General features: G+C 41.9%; 1 protein-coding gene across 1 annotated transcript in view; it reads right to left on the minus strand.

Annotated features, from left to right (window-relative positions):
* The window catches only part of kpnb3 (karyopherin (importin) beta 3), a 52,880-nt gene extending 35,664 nt beyond the window's left edge, over window positions 1–17,216 (minus strand). Inside the window, exons 1-5 of the mRNA XM_078402241.1 lie at window positions 17,088–17,216; window positions 7,496–7,576; window positions 6,326–6,518; window positions 3,572–3,674; window positions 459–555 (exon numbers count right to left, since the gene is read on the minus strand). Coding sequence (XP_078258367.1) covers window positions 459–555; window positions 3,572–3,674; window positions 6,326–6,518; window positions 7,496–7,576; window positions 17,088–17,165 — 552 coding nt within the window. The 5' untranslated portion in view covers window positions 17,166–17,216. The remainder of the gene's footprint in view (window positions 1–458; window positions 556–3,571; window positions 3,675–6,325; window positions 6,519–7,495; window positions 7,577–17,087) is intronic.
* Window positions 17,217–22,606: the final 5,390 nt, after the last annotated feature.

Here is a 22,606-nt window from a genome sequence, read left to right on the forward strand (position 1 = left end):
CAACCCACTAGAAAATAAACCATGATCTAGATGAATAGCAAAACAAATGTCCCAGTCTTACAACATTTCTGTAACCTGCCCAATTTCCCTGCTTTTCTTCAAAATGGTGCTATGGTATCTTTTGCCAAGGGAGCAAAGAGGGCATCAGTTCAACATCTTGTCCAAAACAAACAACTGACTGTGCAGTACTCCCTCAACACTGTGGAAGAGAACCAACCAAGATTATATGCCAAATCTCTGGTGTGGGCATTGAACCAACAACCTTTTGAACCACATTAAAACATATCATCCACTGAAACTATTTATTAACAATAACTTTGTTTTAATGCGAAATAATCATTTTACCACGACTTCACATCCTTTGGACATATATGTCGGCAATCTGAAAAAATACATGGTTATTATAAAGCAAGTGATAAGAGTAGATAGCAGTAATAACCACGACTGGTATGACTTACCGTTGAGTTTTCCTGGTCCTGCATACATTGCAGCAACATGCGCTTGATGACTTCAAGATAATGTTGTTGCTGGTTTCCAAAAATTCCTGGGAAATTCCTATTAAACACCAGAGTGAAAAAAACCTTCCATTATTAAACGTTTAAGGGTTAACTCATGAGCCAATCTGCACTTGACTCAAATGAACTTCAGGCAGCCAAATATCAATATTACATAACTCCAACTGTAACTCAGTACCAGCCCCTTTCTATTTTCTGCAGTCACCATATAATAACTGATCTTTCCCTGCACCCTGTAATAGCTTCACTTTAGTTCTCTCCTTCACTTGCCACTTTCCCTAGCTGTTCTTAAGTTGATGTGTCATTTCCACCCCCACCCCCTTCCCTGTGTGCCATCTGAAATCAGTGAAGATTTCTCCCCTTTTCCCTCTCCTTCCACCTACATTCCTTCCTCTGGCTACAAAATTCACACTTGTATCCTTCTCACACCTTTGCCTTTTCACCTCTGGCCTTTGTCCAACAATCTGCCAAATCAAAACCTCTCACCATTATCCACCTATCACTCGCCAGGCTTTGTCCTGCCCCTTCTCTCTTCCAGCTTTCTCTAACCCCACCCCAACCACCTTAATAAGACTGAAGACCCAAAACGTCACCTAACCATGTTCTCCAGAGATGCTGCCTGGGCCGCCGAGTTACTTCAGTATTCCGTGCCTTTTTTTGTATAAACCAGTTCCTTGATTCTGTTTGGTTCTTACCAAAAGTAACTAACTGGAAATATTAATTCTGCTTCTCTCTTCAAAGATACTGCCCGAGTGTTTCAGCATTTCCTCTCCTACACCAGACATAGTGGGAGAGTGAAGCACACAAATGTAATGTCATTCATTTTTCCAGTGTGCCATGCATCAGGCTTTCCATTGCAAGAACACCAGTGTTCTGGTTGATTACTGCGCAAACACCTCATAAGTGGTTATCTCGCGCAGTGTGGGTACCAAACCAGAATCTTGGGACAGAATAATGGCCTGATGGCAATTTGAAACATAACTTTTAGCAATCCTGCACATTTATGGCACAAAGATTTATTTTACACCCATTTAAAAAAAGAAAATCATTGCAGATCCCAGAGACTGGTCTGAAGCAGTGCACAGTAGAAGACTCACTAATCAAGATCACATCTCAGGAAGTTAATTCTGGAAAAGTTTGCTAGATTGACTACATGTAGGCATTTAAACAATGAGACTCTCAAAAAGGCCTTCAAATTTAACATTAGGAAAGGGTCTATGTAAATAACATTACGTAAACCATTAAAACAAAGGCGAATTAGGCAGCATTAGTTCACCATTGCAGCAATTTAAGTAAACTCTCTCCCTTTAATTTTCCACTAACAACTTTGGCAATTGTCAAATCCAGATTACCAACGTTAATTGATTCAGTTTTTAGTTTACAGGTTCACAATTATCAGGTTCACAATTATCACTTTGAACTCCAAAGTGCAAAAAAAATTGCATTCTTCAAAATGGTAGAAGCATATGCACTACCCAAGAGTGATAACATTTAGGTATTTGAAACAATTAGTTATGAGTTAATATAGAGACCTCTGATAGAGAAAAGTGTGAATATGAAGTGTTGGACACTTCTTCACAGAGGATCGTGGACATCTTGAATGACCTTTCCCCATTGCACTTGTTCCCTATACCTGCCAAACATTTTTATGAGTGAGTTTCAAATGTTTAAACCGGGATTGAGGGATTTTGGTTAGATTGGAATATTGAGGACCTTATAGAATCAGAGCACGTGGACAGAGCTATAATCAGCCACATTAGAACAAGCCCAAGGGGCTCAATGGCCGACTCATGTTCTCACTTTCCTGTATAAATATTCACCGACTGGCTCAGAGCAACTACATCCGACTGTTTCAATCCAGTCGTCTTAGATTTCAACACCAAGTTACACTATTTCATGACAGTCAAAACTAAAAACAGAACTGCATCGTCAATAAGCAATTAAGAGTAAAAACAGAAGCTATGCTGAATTCAGTGAAACCAAACCTACATCAATCAATGCTGGAGTAACTCAGCGGGTCAGGCAGCATCTCTAGAGAAAATGGTGATGTTTTGGGTCGAGACCCTTCTTCAGTCTGACGAAGGGTCTCGACCCGAAACGTCACCCATTCCTTCGCTTCGGAGATGCTACCTGACCCGCTGAGTTACTACAGTATTTTGCGTCTACCTTGGATTTAAACCAGCATCTGCAGTTTTCTTCCCTACATCAATCAAACAGTTCAGCAAATAAATGCAATGATCCAACATATGATGGCACTAAGAATGTTAATTGGTATTAGCACTGGGAAAGGAACAATTAAATTCTTACTTGCTGCAGATTTACAGGCCCATTATTGCAATAAAACATTAAATATACATTAAACAATGTACAATACATTAATAATCAGTAATACCAGCTAACTAGACCATAATAATGTAAAAACAGTACGTAGTGCAAGCTAAGCAAAGTCAACAGTACATTGTTGCTGATGTAGGGTCATGGTTAGGGTTGTACAATGTGGTTCAAGAGTCTGATAGTTCTAGTGAACCTGGAAGGCACAGCGCCCATGGCCCTGTACCTTCTTCCCAATTGCAGCGGAAGATGATAGTGTGGCTAGGGTGGTGTGGGTCTTTGATGATATCAGCTGCCTTTTTAGGCCAACATTTTCTGTAGATCCCCACGAGGCTGGGGAGGTCAATATCCGTTAGGAACTGGGCAACTAATCACGCCAAGGTGCACTGGGACAAGTACACCATGACCCAGTTCAAGCTTGCCTGCCTTCAGCAACAGACTGGTTCCACCAAGATGCAGGACAGAACACAGGAGATCCTTCTTCCCAGTGACTATCAAACTTTACAACTCCTCCCCCTGTGGGGTAAACTGAGACTGATCTCCCCCCCCCCCCCCCCCCCCCGCCCACCAGCCTTACCACACGTCACTTTATTTTCATGTTTCATATATTTTGTGTTTTTTATGACTGTTGGCAAATTAATTTCCCTCCTGGGATAAACAAAGCTCTATCGTATTCCATTAAAATATGTCCGCTTTTAAATGGCGTTTCACAAAAATGAACTTACCAGAAAATGTGCAGAGCAGCCTCACGCAATGCCACATTTTGGGAGCTGACAGATTCAAAGAGAAATTTCAAAATTTCTGGCCACTGGTTGTTGCCGTCATCATCTAAATATAAACAAGCAATATCTTGAGCTTGAAACAGATCAAAACGACACATACAACTCCCTCACTTCTGTTTCGACCACCGAGGAAGTGGCATCTGCATTTATACACAAGATTAATTTATTACATGGAAACTAGCACAGAATAAGATCAATCAGTCTTAATAGCACCTTATTGTTGTACACCTTGACCCAAAACATTAACATTCACCAGACCAGAGACCACATACAAATGTGACCTTTGCGACAGAGACTGTCACTCCCGCATTGGTCTCTTCAGCCACAAGCGACGCTGCTCTAGCCAAGCTGTGGAGCAAGCAGCCAACTAGGATGCATCACCCATGATCAGCCATGACCAAGGGGGGCCTAAGAGGTTGTACATGTTCCATGCTAGCTGCTTCTTTAGATTAGAAGAGATTAGAGAAGACCTTACAGAAGATCGTATCAGATGAAGTCACCAGAAAGATTTAGATTTCCTGCAGTCAATCGCAACTGTTTTGATACTCTTCGAGGGATCGGTAAAATATTGAGATACTATTAATATTGTTTCTGGTATTCCATGCCTTGCTTAACTTTGAGAAGCTGCAGTGACATGATCCACACTAAGTTGATATTGTCATCTTCCAATGGCACATCGATAGTTTTGAATGTCCTTTTCTATACTAATGAGGTTTAACCTTTCGATGGTACTGTTACCTTTTAACAATCATTGATTGAACAAGTGCAAAGCACCATACCTATGTCCACATTTGCTCTGAGCAGCTCAATTATCATGACATCACACAGCTGTATGCCTATGGTAATATGCTGCGCAGAACAGTTCAAAAACAAGCAATCTTGCCAACTAATGAAAATAGACAAGAGGAGGAAATAGTAAAGATTTTAAAGAAGAGAACCTTGAACAAACTGGTCTGTTCCATTGCTTATCCTCCATACAAGCCACAAGGACAGAGTTCAACGAGTAAGAAGCACTGAGGAGACAAGACTACAGAATCAGGAGCAACAAGCAATCTCAAGGAACTCACCTAGTCGAGCAGCTACTGTGGTGGTGGTGGGGGGTTGGAGGAATTGCTGACATTATGTGTCGGATCCCCACCCAAGTTGGGTTGAAAGGTCCGATGCAAGGTTTTGATTCAAAATGCTGCACCTGGAATCCTTCAAGTTTAACTTCCTAAACTGGACAGGGTTTCAACCCAAAGTGTTGTTAATCCCTTTCTCCCCACAAATGCTGCTCAACCCACTGCATTCCCAAAGCAGATTGGAAGAAACAAGGGTTCCATGTAACGGTGGAGTGAACCAATCTCTAAAAATATACAGGGACTTTTTCGGGCTGATGCAGAGAAAATGTTTCTGATCATGGGGTGATGAAATCTAGGAACAATCGATGCAAGAAGTGAATAATTCTAACAGACATTTCAAAAGAAAACACTTTGCCGAGAGTGCCAAGAATTGGGATCTTAATACAACATGGAGCGATTGTGCCAAATAGCGTAAATATTCTTCGATTATATAATGAAATGTCCAATAAAATTTGTCTAATGATATTTAAAGATTCATAATTTCTCTGCACTTCACCACAAAACAAAATATAGCACTAAGGTATTGAATCAAATGTTTCAATAAGTGCCATCTATATTATTATTATATTACTAAAACTCTCATCTTGTTTGTTTGTCGCTTTGTTAGTTTGATTGTACGTACCCGAAATACAGCCAAAACAGTACACAATAGCGCAACAATTTTAGGCCTACCTTACTTACCATTGGCCTGCGGTTCAAATGATTGTTATATTTTAAAAGTTAATCACTTTTTAAACTTTAAAAATAATTTTTCAAACTTTAATAAATCCCTTCCACTTGCCCTGCCTGTCAGCCAAGTCAATGCAGTAATACCTCAGTGTTCGACGTCACAATGGGAACCCAACGGGTCTGTGCCTACGTAGTTGGGGTCCATTGATCTAATACAGATGCTCCCCGACTTACGATGCTTCGACTTATAATATTTCGATTTTGCGATGGTGCAAATGGCGGGGGGGGGGGGGGGGGATAAGGGGGGTTGAGGGAGGATAGAGTGGGTGAGTGGGAATAAGGGGGTTGAGGAGGGATGGAGTGAGTGAGTGGGGGATGAGGGGGACTGCAGTGGGTGAGTGGGAGTGGAATAAGGGGGTTGAGAGGGGATGGAGTGGGTGAGTTGAGGGGGAGCAGAAGGGGAGGGAGTGGGGGGGGAAGGAGGAGGAGGTGGGAAGTGGGGGAGGGGAGGGTGCTAGACCAATGCAGGGGAGGTTTGGGCCCCAACGCGTCCATCCTTTTCTAGTAGTTGTTAAAATTAGAAGAGAATCACTGAAATGTAATGGCACCTGAGCCATTTGGCCCAATGCTCACACCAGCTCCCTATAAAGCAATCTATTCAGTCTGGTTCTCTTTCCCCTTAGCTCTATTTCCCTTCTACATGTAAATGTCCGTTCAACAACTGAACCAACTGATTGATTCTGTTTCCAACTTCATTATGGGCAGCAAGTTCCTGGTGACAATTACCCTTAGTATAGAAGTTCTCTTGCATCCACATGCATTGTTCACCCTTCATTTCAAACCAACATCCTCACTCGAGGAGTGCTAAAGATCACCGTGTAAATTAAAACTATTATAAGTTACTAACCTATCAGATTCCTAGAAAGCTCTGCTGCAATATCACAGGTCTTCTTCCTGATGTTCGATGATCCTTCCATCTGGATGCCCAGAAGCAGCTCATGTTTGACAGCATTCTGCACCTCAGGGGTTAAACTTGGAAATACCTCTTCAAAAGAAGCAGATAGCATTCGCCGCATTAAAACAGCAGCCATCTGTCTTACCTGAAAAAGAAAGATCCATTTATAAGGCCTTTAACAGAAGAGGCTGGGAGATTGTTTGGATGTCTCAAATGATAAGTTAGCTGAAAGAGCTCTCCACTATCTACTCAACCGGATTTTGATTCATGGTTCTGAAAATATCCCTTACCAGATTTATATATGTATCTCTTGAAAATTGATGTTGGATCAGATTTCTCTCAGCCTTTAAATATACTGTACATCACAACCTACTGCATTATAATATTTCTCACCTATCCTCTGGTTCCACTGCCAATAACTATAAACCTGTCCCCTCTGCTTGCTAACCCTATGACCAACAGAAACAATTTCTCCACTATTGCTCTCAAACCTTGATAGTTTACAACAATGTAGCATTATACTGAAGATGGACACAAAATGCTATCTACTCAGGCAGCATCTGTGGATAGAAGGAATGGATGACGTATCGGGTCGAGACCCTTCTCCAGATTGAGAATCAGGGGAGAGGGAGACCCAGAGATATGGAAGATATAGATTTGGATCCGTCTATGTCTGTCTAAATGTTTCAAACAATGATTGTACCTGATTGAACCACCTTCTTTGGCGGCGAGTTGCAAATATCAACCACTGTGCCAGAAAAATCTTGCCTCTCAAATCATCTTTAAAACTTAGCTTAAACCTATGCACTTATATTTGATACCCCTGCCATAGAAAAAGATTCTGATCATTTACCCCAAGTCTCTCATGATTTTGTACAAGCCCTCAGGTAGACCACCCCACGGCCTTCTTTGTTTCAAGGAAAACAAGCCCAGTTTATGTTAGGAACTGATTTGGACATTTGTTCGCAATCAAATGCAGGTAAAAAAGTCATTCATTTGTTTTCTGGATCAGTAAGATGAAAAGATGAGACAGGTTTGGACCACTCATTCTACACTAAAAGCTGCCCTAATCTTACTTTTCAATCAAAAATATGAAATGACAGTAAAGATTTTGATAATTACCTCATCTGCAGCTGCTGAATTCCTGAGCGCTTGCAGAAGGAACGTGACCTTTGATTGTCCAGGAATATTCTCGTAAGTTTCCTGAATAACAGAGAGAATTAAAAGTATAAAATTATCCATATACCCAAACAAATTTAGTTTAAAATACTACAGGTTCTCATATTAAATTAAGAAAATTGCAACTATTTGCTTCCAAAATTATGCTTAATTTACACACTACCATAGGTTGGACAAGGGAGGTGAAGTAAGTTTTTGCTTGCTACTACAGTACACTGAATTCAGCAAAATATTTCAAATGCTTCAGATCAAGATTCATTAAATAGTACAAACATTAACTGATGTCAGATTTTAAAGTGTGTTTCTCAGTAAAGAGTGAAAATTGAAACAATTAAAACATTTTTCTTTAATATTGTAAAACCGGCAACACATGGTTCACTTAAAGAGACAAAATCTGGCTTAACTCTGCGGGTCAGGCAGCATCTCTGGAAGGCAGATTGGTGATGTTTTGGCTTGGGACCATTCTTCCTTCAGACTTCAGAGTCTGAAGATGGGTCCCAACCTGAAACATCACCTATCCATGACCCCCAGAGATGCTGCCTGACCCACTGTGTTTTATTTGTAAACCAGCATCTGCAGTTCATTGTTTCTACACAATTCACTTATTCCACTTTGGTTACAAGCTAATTTATAACTATGGCACATTGACAAGATCCCTGTCCCTAATGTTGGTGTGCCCACTCATTCACCATTAATGCACTGATTTCAATAAACGTCATAATTGCTCCACATAGAGCATTCAACCGTTCACCTGCCTCAGTAACTACACCAGAATGTATCTGCCTCGGCTACCAATATAGGCAAACTACTGATGCACCTTTACAATGATTTAAACTAAGTTCAACACCATGAGTTACTGAGGAAGAGGGAATAAAGAAAAGCCAGCAATTAGCCCAGCTTCTAATGCCATCAATTACACCTATAATCAGGCACTCGATCAGATGCTTCGCTATCGTCATCATCCTTGTTGCATGTGCTTTATTTACAGAGTTATAATCCCATCAAAAGACTGATGCCTACAAAACAAGACAGACAAGTAGTGCAAGATTGTTATATAATTGGCTGGACATAACCTAACAAATCCAACTCCTAAACTAGAGATCCATCAGGTAAGATGTCTGAATTCCTGCAAAAACCTCCATGAAGCATGTGAATGGAAATTGAATGACAACATACAAAACTTACATCATGTGACTGTACTTCAGGAATCCAAAGAAAAAAACCTTGAGCAGATTAGGCTCTGCCAGAAATTGTAAAACAAGCATGACTAGGCATGAACAGCATTTGTTTCAAACAATCAACAATGCTAAAACCATGTTACGAAAAATGAAATTGTACCCAAGTTAGATGGGAGTTACCCAAATACCAGTGTGTTTATACATGCTGATAACCTATGCATTTTTATCCAGGAACAGGTAAGAAAATTACAAGACCTGAAATGCCAAAAATAATCTGCTGGAGGAACTCAGAGGGTCAGGCAGCATTTGTCGGGGGGGGGGGGGGGGGGTGGACGGGTGGACAGGCAACTTTTTGATGCAACTCCAATGCTAATTTGCTTTCCCAATAGCAAATTAATCTCTCAATGGGATGCCAAGTCATCCCATGAAATGCAGCGCACACTTGCTCCTGAGTAGGCCTAGTTGTTTAAAAGACACATTATTGTAAGCTAGCCTTATTTTATTTAAAAGAAGTTGCCCTTTCGCATTCTTTTCAGGACATTCAAAGTACACCAATCAAGTCATTTTGAAGTGTAGTAGCTTCTGCAATATGGGATATGTATGTTAAATTATAGACAGCATGAGTCCACACACAACAGTGGGTTAGCGAGTAGATAATATGCTTTTGCAATCTTTTGGTGGTCAAAAGTGATCCAGGACACTGGGAACAATTCCCCCACCTCTTCAAAATAATATTGTGAATCTTTCACACTAGCTAGCGGGGCCATTTCACTGCTTCAAGGATCCAGGTTCAATTGCAGCCATGGGTGCTATCTTTGTGAAGTTTGCATTTTCTTCTGGCAACTGTACAAGTTTTCTCTTGTATCCATTTCTTTGCACACTCCAAACACATGTTAGTAAGTTAATTACCTACTGTATATTATATTTAATGTAGATAAGTAGCAAAATTATCCAAGGGCCATTGATGTGGATAAGAGGGAATAAATACCAGGGTAATAAGAGAATAAAGAGAGTGGAAGGATTTGCTATGTTGAAACTGACAAGGGCCCGACCGACTGAATGGCTTCTTTCTGTGAACTAAGAAACTAGAAAGACCTCAATTTAATGTCTAATCTATAGCTCAGTACTTCATTTATTTCAGCGTAGATATTAAACTGAGGCCTGTTAAGAACAGAAATAGCAGAAGGCTTTTGTCGCTTTATACCTGCTCTGCAATTCAATATGATCATGACTGATCATGTACCTCAGTATCACTTTCCTGCACTAACCGTATATCCCTCAATTCCCTTAGCATCTAAACTCCATTGATCTGTCTTGCAACAGAGCCTTCAATACCTTCAAGAGCAGTTCATTCTAAAGATTCATAATCAAGTGGGTGAAGAAATTCATAGTTTCAGTCCTGAATGGCCAATGCCATATTTTGTATCTGTGACCTCCAGTTCTACACATATTCCCAGCCAGGAAAAAATAACATATCAGCACCTTCTGTTAAACCCATAATTGTGTTTATTTGAGATCACCACCCAGTCTCATTCCAGAAGTAATCTGATGTACTCAAATCCACTTGCAATAAACAACACTGTTTGCCTTCCTGAGTACTTCTTGTACCATTTTGTGATATGTTCATCTATGAACACCTTTCAATCTCCCTTTTTTTTTTTTTAATCCCCTTTTCCACATTATATTCCTCATGCTCTATACTCATCTATTCATTAAAATGTTTCTACAATTCCACCAGCTCCCCTTCCTCATTCCCCAGGCGTTTGGCCAACACGTTTACTGAGTCAGGCCTCTGGAAAAAGTCTGGAAACAAAGGTTGTCCAAAGGATTTTGTAAGTGGACCGTGATATGGAACAGAAAGCTCCAGATTAATTAGCATCCATGCCAGATTTATTTGTTTTAATTGCATCAGAAGTAAAGAAGCTTCTATATCATGCCAAAAATATCATGCCAAACTGCTGAATAACCATGTGTAGGAAGAAGGGTCTCGACCCAAAACGTCACCCATTCCTTCTCTCCACAGATGCTGCCTGTCCTGCTGAGTTACTCCAGCATTATGTGTCTATTTTTTGCTGAATAACCATGTTAGAACCAGCGAGAGTGGAAATTATTCGGTATTTCCCCTGTCAATCAGGTTTGTTAACCACATCACTATGTGACTAACTTTTATTTTATACACAAATAAATGCAGCTATTCTCTACGACACATATTTTGTCCTGGAGAAATTGACCCCACTTTTATAGGGAAAATATGTTCTAGTTTCTTTTTTCTTGCTTTTTGGGAACTGTCTTGAGTAATTTGATTACATTCACTAGAATTCATGTACCCCATATCTTCTCCAACTCACTGGCTCCTATAATGCTGTTAATGTACCCTGAAAATATAAATTGAATACACTCCAGAGTTTTGTCCAATAGCCATTTAGAAGCACAGATAAACATAAATTGAGGACAGATTGGTTCTTGGTCCTCCAAAATATTCCAAATGGAATTTAACCTGGAGATGGCGGAGTATGGACTTAAGCAAGAAGGGCTTAGAAACATAGAAAAATATAAAATAGGTGCAGGAGGAGGCCATTCGGCCCCATTCAATATGATCATGGCTGATCATCCAGCTCAGTAACCTGTACCTGCCTTCTCTCCATACCCCCTGATCCCTTTAGCCACAAGGGTCACATCTAACTCCCTCTTAAATATAGCCAATGAACTGGCCTCAACTACCTTCTGTGGCAGAGAATTCCACAGATTCACCACTCTCTGTGTGAAGAAATGTTTTCTCATCTCGGTCCTAAAAGACTTCCCCCTTATCCTTAAGCTGTGACCCCTGGTTCTGACCGTGTTTCACATATTGATGCTGGCCTCAACAATATCTACAAAAGCTAATCCTAGCAGTTTGCAAATATGGGCTAAAAAAGGGCCGGGCTAGGAGGGAATGATAGTTCAAGATGCAGCATTAACGGATATGGTCAAAAGAAAGCAGAAATCATATGTTGTTTCTAATATTTTTTTCAAATGGAAGTGCAACGTCAGAGGGGTACATCAGGAAAACAGGCTCTGTAGCACACCAACCAAACACCTGTTCACATCAAATCCATTTTATTCTCCACCCAGTCACATCAACTCCCCTCAGATTCTACCACTCACTTACAGACTAGGGTCTGTGATTTACAGGAGATATTCAACCGACCAACCCGCACATCTTTGGATGTGGGAGGAAACCGGATGGAGCATGCAGAGAAAACTCATGCGGTCACAGTGGGCATGTGCAAACTCCACAGAAATCACCCAAGATCAAGATTGAACCTAGGTCTCTAGTGCTGAAAGATAGGTCTACTTGCTGCAGCTCTGTGCTGCCCAAAATTACTTGAACATATTGCACTTAAATTATAACACCACTCATAAATTATAACACCACCACAGGGCGGCACGGTAGCGCAGCGGTAGAGTTGCTGCTTTACAGCGAATGCAGCGCCGGAAACAGGTTCGATCCTGACTACGGGTGCTGCACTGTAAGGAGTTTGTACGTTCTCCCCGTGACCTGCGTGGGTTTTCTCCGAGATCTTCGGTTTCCTCCCACACTCCAAAGACGTACAGGTATGTAGGTTAATTGGCTGGGTAAATGTAAAAATTGTCCCTAGTGGGTGTAGGATAGTGTTAATGTGCGGGGATCGCTGGGCGGCGCGGACTTGGTGGGCCGAAAAGGCCTGTTTCCGGCTGTATATATATGATATGATATGATTATTAAGGATTAACTGTCCTTGTGTTGTACGATACCAATGACACCATGCTTCTTTTCAGACTGCCGCATTGTCCACTGATCATTGTAACACCAGAACATACTGTAATCCTGAATAAGGAATTTCTAAACAGATGTACAAAAAAATCTTTTCCGCCAGGATGACAAAATTCTGATTTCATTAGCTCATCTACTTTGAGATATTATCATCAATTGTCTTTTAAGAATAAATGTGCTGATTATCAGGAGCATTACAACTGATAAAAGACTGGCTTTGATGACAATTCAACAGCCAGCAGCAGCTCAGCCTGACTAGACACATGAAGCTGACTGCGTCCATAATGGAATTCCCCACCAGGCTTAAGAATAGAAACTCACAGTTTTAAGAATGAATGCACAAACTGAATCACAAAGGGCCCGCGAACGTAATAAAAAAAAGCCCGCTTGGAACCAAGCCCTGAGCTCTGTATGGAATGAGGCCCATACTATAATGAAGGCCACTAATCCAATACCACACTGTTGGAGTACTGCATTATTGTAGATGACACTTTCCATTGAAACATTAAAAGGATATCCAATTTTTAATTTTTATTGGATGTTACAAGATGTCATTCCAAAGTGTCCAAGATAAAACTTTGATCCTTAACTTATTTCACCAAAGAACTGTTGGTCTGAAAATTCCCTAAATAGGTAATGTACATAAATAAACATATTATGAAATTAGTTGAAATATTTAGCCATGAAAGATATATTTGCCTTCCCGCTTCAAAACATTCAAAAAGCGAGTTTGGTATCTCGACTGCGCATGCCCAGGTCATAGGTCACTCGCGCAAAACATTTTCGCTGGCTGATCTGCTGTGTGAATACAGGCCTGCATTTCATCCGTATTTTCCAGTATTGCTTCTTCAAGAAAATACTGCTTTCAAGACTATTAACTAGGTGTACTTATGGTTAATTTGTACAAAACGACGATGATTTTGTTGGTTTTATTGCTTTATGCTTCAGTGAGTGAGCGAGCGAGATCGTGATTTTCTTTTGCATTGTAACTTGTACCGACCATTATGTAATGGACATGCTTACAGGACCCTATTTGAATTAACATATGATTGACTTTGTTATTTATTTTGTTTTATATGTTACTGGCCAAAGCCATGCAATTTGGGGCTGTGGGAGTAGCACGTATCACGTGAATACGTGGATGCAGAATGTGTGTGACAACCACAACTGTCAATTTGCAAAGGGGAAACTGTTTCTGCCCACCTCCCTTCAAACTCTAGGAAAAAAACTGCAGATGCTGGTTTAAATTGAAGGTAGACACAAAATGCTGGAGTAACTCAGCGGGTCAGGCAGCATCTCAGGAGAGAAGGAATGGGTGACGTTTCGGGTCGAGACACTTCTTCAGTAGTCTGGAGAATAAGCGAGTTCGGTATCACTCTTCTTCAGACTTCTGAAGAAGGGTCTCGATCCCAAAGCCCAAAATTGCACAAATGCGCATGGCTTTGCCCAGTAACATATAAAACAAAACAAATAACAAAGTCAATCATATGATAATTCAAATAGGGTCCTGTAAGCATGTCCATTACATATACAAGTTACAATGCAAAAGAAAATCGTCACGATCTCGCTCACTCACCGAAACATAAAGCAACAAAACCAACAAAATCATCGTAGTTTTGTACAAATTAACCATAAATACACCTAGTTAATAGTTTTGAAAGCAGTATTTTCTTATCACAAAGCAGCAAAACTGGAAAATACGGATGAAACACAGGTCTGTATACACGCAGCAGCTCAGCCGGCGAGAATGTTTAGCACGAGTGACCTATGACCTGGGCATGCACAGATGAGACACCAAACTCACTTATTTACATTATTTTTTGTCAAGTCCAGCACTTATTGCCTTCCCAACCTTCAGCCCAATGAAGTTCTTAAATGTTCCACATGATGAAGAGTTCTACTTCAGACTTCAGCTCTGAGACTTGGAAATGACGGCAACCCACTCACATGCTGCACATCATTGAAGGCAGTGGAAATAAGGATTTGGTAGGTGACAACAAAGCTGCCTCTACTGCGGTGCATTAGTTGGATTGTAAGCATTGTAGGCGTTGTTCAGTGGAGATTGGATAAAGTAGATGATGGGTGGATGTTGATGAAACAATGGTTTAGTCTGAAAATATTCAATTTTCAGTATAAAAAAATATAACAAACCAGAGATTGCTTTTAAAATAGTAAAATATCAAGGAATTTCACACAAAAAGACACCAAATCATATAAGCAGAGTTTAGGCAGATTTTCAAAAGTTTTGTTGGAGGTAGATTGAGGAAACAGAGATAAGGAAATTTGGAAAGTGAAGTCAAGCTCAGACCTGAAGATTTCAGCAGCAAAAGATTGATGTTGGTGGAATGTTTAAATCTGAAATGCCCGAGAGGGTTGTATTAAAGGTACACCATGACCTTGGAGAGCTGTATGTCTGAAGATTATACATTTGTGTGCGAGACATTGAGGGATTTGAAAACAGGTGGAGAAATATAAAAATAGAGACATTGTTTAATCAGCAGCAAATGTAGGGCAATGAGTACAGAGGTGATGGACAAACAGAACCTGGTAGGTAGAATATGGTTTTGAAGATATTCAACCTTGCAAAGAATAGAAAGATTATCACCCACCAGTGGCCTGCAGGATAATCAAGTCTAAAAAACATCAAAAACATTGAAGTGCTCAAGCTCCTGGTGTAGGAACAGAATCCACAACCTTTGCCACTGATGACAGTACTATTCACTGACAGTTGTAAGATTGTTCAATAACCATGTTATCTACATGGCCTGTCAACCTGAACATTTTATCCATTAACCTTAGTACATGGATAACAGTAGATGTGTTAATAGTATTTGTGTATGAAATAACTACAGATGCTGATTTAAATCGAAGGTAGACACAAAATGCTGGAGTAACTCAGCAGGACAGACAGCATCTCTGGAGAGAAGGAATGGGTGACGTTTCGGGTCGAGACCCTTCTTCAGATTCTGTTAATAGTATTTTTTGTATATCATGAGGTGGTTCCAAAGAGGCAGATTAAATGGAAGAGATATATTCAATCTGCTCTGCTCTTGAAGATGGTCCACTCGCAAATGGTTTTACATGGCATTGGAAACCTATTCTGGGCCATATTAAAAGAGATATTACAACTGCAGAAATATGCCTTTATTCAATTTCCAGTTTAGAGGCTATTCTGCACATCACCCTCATACCACAGCTGCCTGTCCAAAAAATCAATCTTAAAATCAAACCATGGCAATTACCATTGAAACAAATTATACCAAGGGAAGAGTTATGGTTAAAAACTTATGTTATATCTACTAATACAACTATTACAATGAATGACATTCCAACCACATCTGTACCTCTGAAGACTACTAGCCACCTATTACAAGCTATTGCATAAAGATAAATTATTGGAATATAAACATTCACTTGGAATAAAATGAGATAAACCTAGTGAATGACATATCCAACAATTTGCAAAACTGCATGGACGATTTTTGTGTCTCAGATAAGCACATGCCTTCAGCAAACAATGTGCAAAAAAACAACCTTGTGAACAGAAATCTACATCTCCCACATAACTTATAAATAATGGAGCCTTGTTTTGTCTTTTAAGTTTACATCAACCCTTCAAGCCTAAATTAAAAATGATTAAACCAGGACAACAGGTTTACAGTGAGGCACGTCTGATTTGATGACAAAGATAATGATTTTAAAATGCCACTATTAAAACAAAATCCTGGTTTAACCAGTAACCAAGTCTACCTGAGCCAGGTAACCCACATAGCAACCTCTCAGTAAGAGCTATTCCATCGTTCAATTCTTCCCCCACACCTGACCCTTGTAGTTAATTCTTATGTACATAACCGATCCCCCTTTCACTATTAATATATTTGCACAAGGTTAAATTGACACTTCAATAGATTCGTGTAACAACTTCAATACATCCATTACATTGTCTTACACGTTTGTGAAATATCCTCTTGCAAAGTCATTTTTAAAATATACTCTTGCAAAATCGTTCTTGAAGGATGGGTGTGGCTGAAAGTATTGTCATTTTAATGATTGGTGGCGAATGAAACAGCTCGTGAGAAGGAGAGGAACAATACTGATTTTTACAGTGCGCCTGAACTTTCCACATCAGCCTATCTTTCAGACAGTGCAGCCCAATTATCAAAAACAGAAGCTCGTCTGCGAATATTTCAACCATGTTTGCTGACGTGCCTGTCAGCGAAGATAATTCGCTTCGTCAAAAACGCTTTTAATTTCGCAGACGTTAAGCGTCCCCGGACAGCCACCGCTGGGGTGGACTGCAGTTGGAGGCGGCTTTATACATGGACACGTCTTCACCCAAAGCACTGCATGCAGCATGGACTCCATGCAACGCCGGTACAGGCCCACGTGGGAAGGCCAGGCCGGGCCGGGCTGGGCCGGGCCTCACACCCAGCTGCTTGCCACGGGGAGGTGAGCCCCGGCACCTCTTGTGTGAGCACAGACAGGCCCCAGCGGCCCCCTACAACCCTATCCGGCCCAGGCAAAGCTGTTCCGTCCGCGGCCCACGCCGCCGAGCTCTACTCACCTCGGCCTGTTTCCTGACAGCGTTGTCAGGGCTGAGGAGGTTGCTAAGCAAGAGATAGAACTGCTGTTGCTCCGCCATTGAGCCGAGTGTGTGAGAAAGAGAGAGAGTGAATGGGGGAGGGAGGGAGGGAGGCCGGCTGGCTCAGCTGACCTCTGACACCCGGGCGCCGGAGTCCTCCTGCCAATCGGAGAGTCCAGGGTAACGCCCGACCCGCGTCGCCCGTGGCGTCAACACGCCGGGCGTGAGCGGGGGGACGTGACGCGGTGCGGCGGGGCGGGGCGGGGCGGGGCGGGGCGTGGCGAGTCTGTTTCCCGCGCGGCCGTAGTGGCGACTGCGGGCAAACGACCACGCGCTCAGCGTGGCGCCCGCCGTCACCATGGAGACGGGCCGCGACGCCCGGGAGGGGGGGGTAGGAGGGGTGTTCGTGGGAGGTGCGCGGCTCAGATCAATGAATGGGCGCTGACGCGAGGATCCGACGTCGCGGGGCCGCTTCCGATTGGCTGAAGCGCTGAGCGCCATAAATGACGTTGCGTCCATTCAAAAATAACGTGGCGCGAGTGCAATTATGTCATCGCAGCAACAGGAGACCCCCCCCCGGTGCAATAGAGCGCGGGAAATGTGCAGGAAGGAACTGCAGATGCTGGTTTACAATGAAAGACGCAACATGCTGGAGTAACTCAGCGAGTCTGGAGAGAAGGAATGGGTAACATTTCGGGTCAAGACCCTTCTTCAGATTGGGAGTCAGGGGAAGGGTAAGGTGTGAAAGCAACAGATCAAAACAGTGGATGGTCAAGGAAATGTAGAATGGTTCATTGTTGAAGGTAGACACAAAATGCTGGAGTAACTCAGCGGGTCATGCAGCATCTCGGGAGAGAAACCAGCATCTGCAGTTTTTTTTCCTACACATGGTTCATGGTTGGCTGAGGGGAAGGTGACAACGAGGCATACAATCAGTAAAATTAATCAGGAGGCCAGTGAAACTAGTCAGAGAACTAGGGAGAGAGAAAACAAGAGTTATTTGAAGTTAGAGAAATCAATATTCCACTGGGTTGTAAGCTGCCCAAGCGAGAAAGGGCATATAAATGATCTTCCTGCCATCTGTAGGCACTTTGCAGGATATTTTCCAGACTGATGACACAGAATTTAGAGTCATAGAGTGGAAACAGGCCCTTCGGCCCAACTTGCCCACACCGGCCAACATGTCCCAGCTACACTAGTCCCACCTGCCCGCATTTGGTCCTTATCCCTCCAAACCGGCCCTATCCATGTACTGTCTAACGGTTTCTTAAATGTTGGGATAGTCCCTGCCTCAACGACCTCCTCTGGCAGCTTATTGTAAGAAAATAACTGCAGATGCTGGTACAAAATCGAAGGTATTTATTCACAAAATGCTGGAGTAACTCAGCAGGTCAGGTAACTGGCAATTTTTCCATACACCCACCACCCTTTGTGTGAACAAAAATTACCCCTCAGATTCCTATTAAATCTTTTCACCTTAAACCTATGTCCTCTGGTCCTCGATTCACCTACTCTGGGCAAGAGACTTTCCTGCAAATCCGCCCAAAACGTTAACGTTAGTCTTCCAGCACAGTGAGATGCCCGACCGCTCCATTCCAGATTGCAGGAGTTCATGCTGAATGAAGCTCAGAAGCTTGGTGCAGCGAACACGAAGGCTCTGTGGGGGAGGATCACAGTGCAGGGTCCTGCTGCCAGACATTGAGGAGCAGTGTCTGGTGTGTCAACCATCAAATAAGGGAAGGGATATCACCTCTGTGGCTACATCAGCGGCAAGGGTGCTTTGTTTAAAGATAGGCATGAGCACAACTGAGCCTGACACTGTTGCATATATCGACACTCAGAATGTATTAAGAGTTTTTGGACTTGTTTTCTTTCGTGTATATTTTTAAAATCTGAATAAAGTTTAATTTTGAAATTAACAGTATCCTGCATGATAATATTTGCTCTCTGTCCTGAGCAGTATCAGAGATCTTTGATGTAAGGGCTATTCCCAGGGACACAACTAAAGCAAAATCAACTGCTGCTGGAAGATCAACAATTTGGCGAAAGGTGCACTTTGGCTTTCCTGGAACTCCTTGGTCTTCCAGCATAAAGAGATGTCCAAACTGACACATTCCAGGCTGCAAGAGAGTGTGCTAAGGTATACACTGAAGCTCAGTGCAGCCAAGGTAAAGGTTCCATGTCTTGGATCCTGCCTCCACTGGTCACTACAGAGCAGGGCCCTGTGTAACGGCCGCTCCATCACGTCAGGAATGTAGACACAAAATGCTGGAGTAACTCAGCGGAACAGGCAGCATCTCTGGAGAGAAGGAATGGGTGACATTTTGGGTCGAGACCCGAAACTTCACCTATTCCTTCTCTCCAGAGATGCTGCCTGTCCCGCTGAGTTACTCCAGCATTTTGTGTCTACCTTCGATTTAAACCAGCATCTGCAGTTCTTTCCTACACTTCATAGGAATACTGTTTAAAGAGGAAACATGAGTGGTATTGGTTATTTGTAGGACTATTAACAGTAGAATAAAAGTATCAATTCAATGGCACAATGAATGTAATGAGAGGTGGATATTTATTGTATTGTATTTCCAGTATTTCCAGTATATATTTTTATGATTAAAGTATAGTTTCAAAATTTAAAAAATATATATATGCCTCATCCCCTTGGACTTCTTGCTTCAAACCTTAAATCTCTGTTTAGTCCACAAAGTGGTGGAGTAACTTAGCGGGTCAGGCTGCATCTCTGGAGGACATGAATAGGCATCGTTTCGGGTCGGGACCCTTTAGGTTAATTCTCTGTTCCCTGGTCTATGGAAAATCAGTTAATGGGAAGAGGGTTTTTGTCTTCATTACCTAAACTTGTTACAATCTTGCTCATCTTTAGTAAATCTCTCTTTTATTGTATCTTAGGTCTAAAGAGAACATTCTCAGCTGCTGCATCCTAACCTTGTAGCTAAAACCTTATTCCTGGAATCATTCTGGTATATCTCATCAGCACACTCTAGAACATTCACATCCTTCCTAAAGATCTGGTTACAATCCTGTGATTGTTTCAAAGTTTGCATGAAAACTAATTAATCTGTGTGAATAACTTACACTGTTTCCAGTCATTAGAACAGGTAGAATATTCATTAGCCCATAGATTTTTAAAACATTGTAAATCAATATAATAACTGCACAGAACCTCAAACTGATGCAATGCAAAGTTAATAACCTATTTATGTTTCCCCCTCTACCCTCAAGCTCTGTGCCGAACAACTGGCACCGATCTACACAGACATTTTCAACCAGTCCCTGCAAACCTGCTCTGTCCCTGCCTGCTTCAAGGTCTCCACTATTGTCCCTGTACCCAAAAAGACAAGGATCACTGGTCTTAATGACAACAGGCCTGAAACACTTACCTCTGTAGTCATGAAGACCTTTGAAAGACTTGTGCTGGCCCAGCTGAAGTCTTGGTCAGTGTGCGAAGTTGGGCCAAAGGGCGCGTTTCCACACTCTATGATTCTATCTAGCTCCACATACACATGAACATTAATGCCCAATGACACACGCGAGCTTGCATTTGTACACACGCAAATCTGTATTCACACATATATTCACTACATTAGTAGTGCCTCCCAACATAAGAATTTAATGTGCAGAGCTTTAAAATGCATGTGTATGTCTTTGAGGAATGTAGATGGGTCTACTGGAGATGCAGCTATAATGGAATCACAATAGGAAATGAGGCTGTGCAAGTGACTGAAGTGCCAGTAAGGGACCATTTTGGGACTAGTGGCCATGATACTCTTAGTTTTTAAATAAGCTCATAAGTAACAGGAGCAGAATTAGGCCATTTGGCCCATCAAGTTTCTCTGCATTCAATCATGGTTGATCTATCTATCCCTCCTAACTCCATTCTCATGTGTTCTCCCCATAACCCCTGACACCTGTACCAATCAAGAATCTATCTATCTCTGCCTTAAAGATATCCATTGACTTGGCCTCTACAGCCTTCTGTGGCAAAGAATTCCACAGATTCACCACCCTCTGACTAAAGAAATTCCTCCTTATCTCCTTCCAAAAGGAACGTAATTCAATTCTGAGGCTATGGCCTCTAGTCCTAGACTCTCCCACTAGTTATGGTAAAGATAGGACCGGTCCACAAGTTACGGTCTCAAATTGGGCCAAGGCAAATTTTGAAGGGATTGGACAGGCACTTACACAGGTTGATTGGGAGAGGTTGTTTGCAAGAAAAGGGATGTTTGACAAATGGGACGATTTTTAAGTGGTGACCTTATAGAGGTATATAAAATCTTGATAGTCTTTTTCCCATGGCAGGGAAGTCTAAAACTGGAGGGCACAAGTTTAAGATGAGACAGAACCTGAGGGCAAGTTTTTCCACACAGTGGGTGGTGGATATGTGGAATGAGCTGCCAGAGGAAGCTGTAGAGATGGGTACAATACAACGCTTAAGATATTTAGACAGTTACATGAACAGCAATTGTGAGGGTTTTGGGCCAAACACAGACAAATGTGACCACTCTGCACAACCTGGTCAGTATGTATGAGTTGAGCCGAAGGGTCTGTTTCCGTGCTGTATAACTCTGACCTGTGACGATGAGTCTTTTCCGACTGTTTTTGGGGTCGTAAGGCCCATGATGTCGCCCTTACTATCCAGGATGAAGTCCATCAGATTGGCAAGCTTTCACAATGCACATACCCCATCCAAAGAAAATAAAAATAAGCACCTTTAGCCTGCAACAGGTGTATCATTTATTGTCTAAAGATGTGAATAAAACACAGAAATAATAATAATAATATAATAATAATAATATTCATTTATTGTCATTGCAACGAGTACAACGAAATTAAAAAATAGCCAATCCTGACGGTGCGTACAAACATATATGCAATAAATGCAAAAACAAATAAATACATAAATACAATTAAATACAATTATATTAAGTACAAGATTTTTTAACGGTGTTGCCTAGTGCAAAGGTAGTGTTCAGTTCTCGTATGGCCCTGGGGTAAAAACTGTTCTTAAGTCTGTTTGTTCGGGATTTGATCGACCTGAAACGTCGACCAGAGGGCAGATGAACAAACAGACGGTGGCCGGGGTGGGATGGATCTTTTATTATTTTGCCTGCTCTACTGAGGCAGCGTAGTCTGAACAGGTGCTCCAGGGAGGGCAGTGAGCAGCCGATGATCTTCTGGGCCGTCGTGATGACCCTCTGAAGGGCCTTCCTGTCCTTTTCTGAGCAGCTGGCATACCATGTGGTTATACCGTATGCCAGCACACTCTCGATGGAGCAGCGATAGAAGGACAACATGAGCTCCTCCTGCAGGTTGGTTTTCCTGAGGATCCTCAGGAAGTGGAGTCTCTGCTGTGCCTTCTTTACTGTGGTGATGGTGTTGGTAGACCAGGTAAGATCCTCTGCGATGTGCGTACCCAGGAACCTGAAAGCTGGTACCCTTTCCACACAGACCCCATTGATGTAGAGTGGGTCGTAATCTCCACTGGT

Source organism: Rhinoraja longicauda, chromosome 7 (genome assembly GCF_053455715.1).
Source record: "Rhinoraja longicauda isolate Sanriku21f chromosome 7, sRhiLon1.1, whole genome shotgun sequence".
Taxonomy (NCBI): Eukaryota; Metazoa; Chordata; class Chondrichthyes; order Rajiformes; family Arhynchobatidae; genus Rhinoraja; species Rhinoraja longicauda.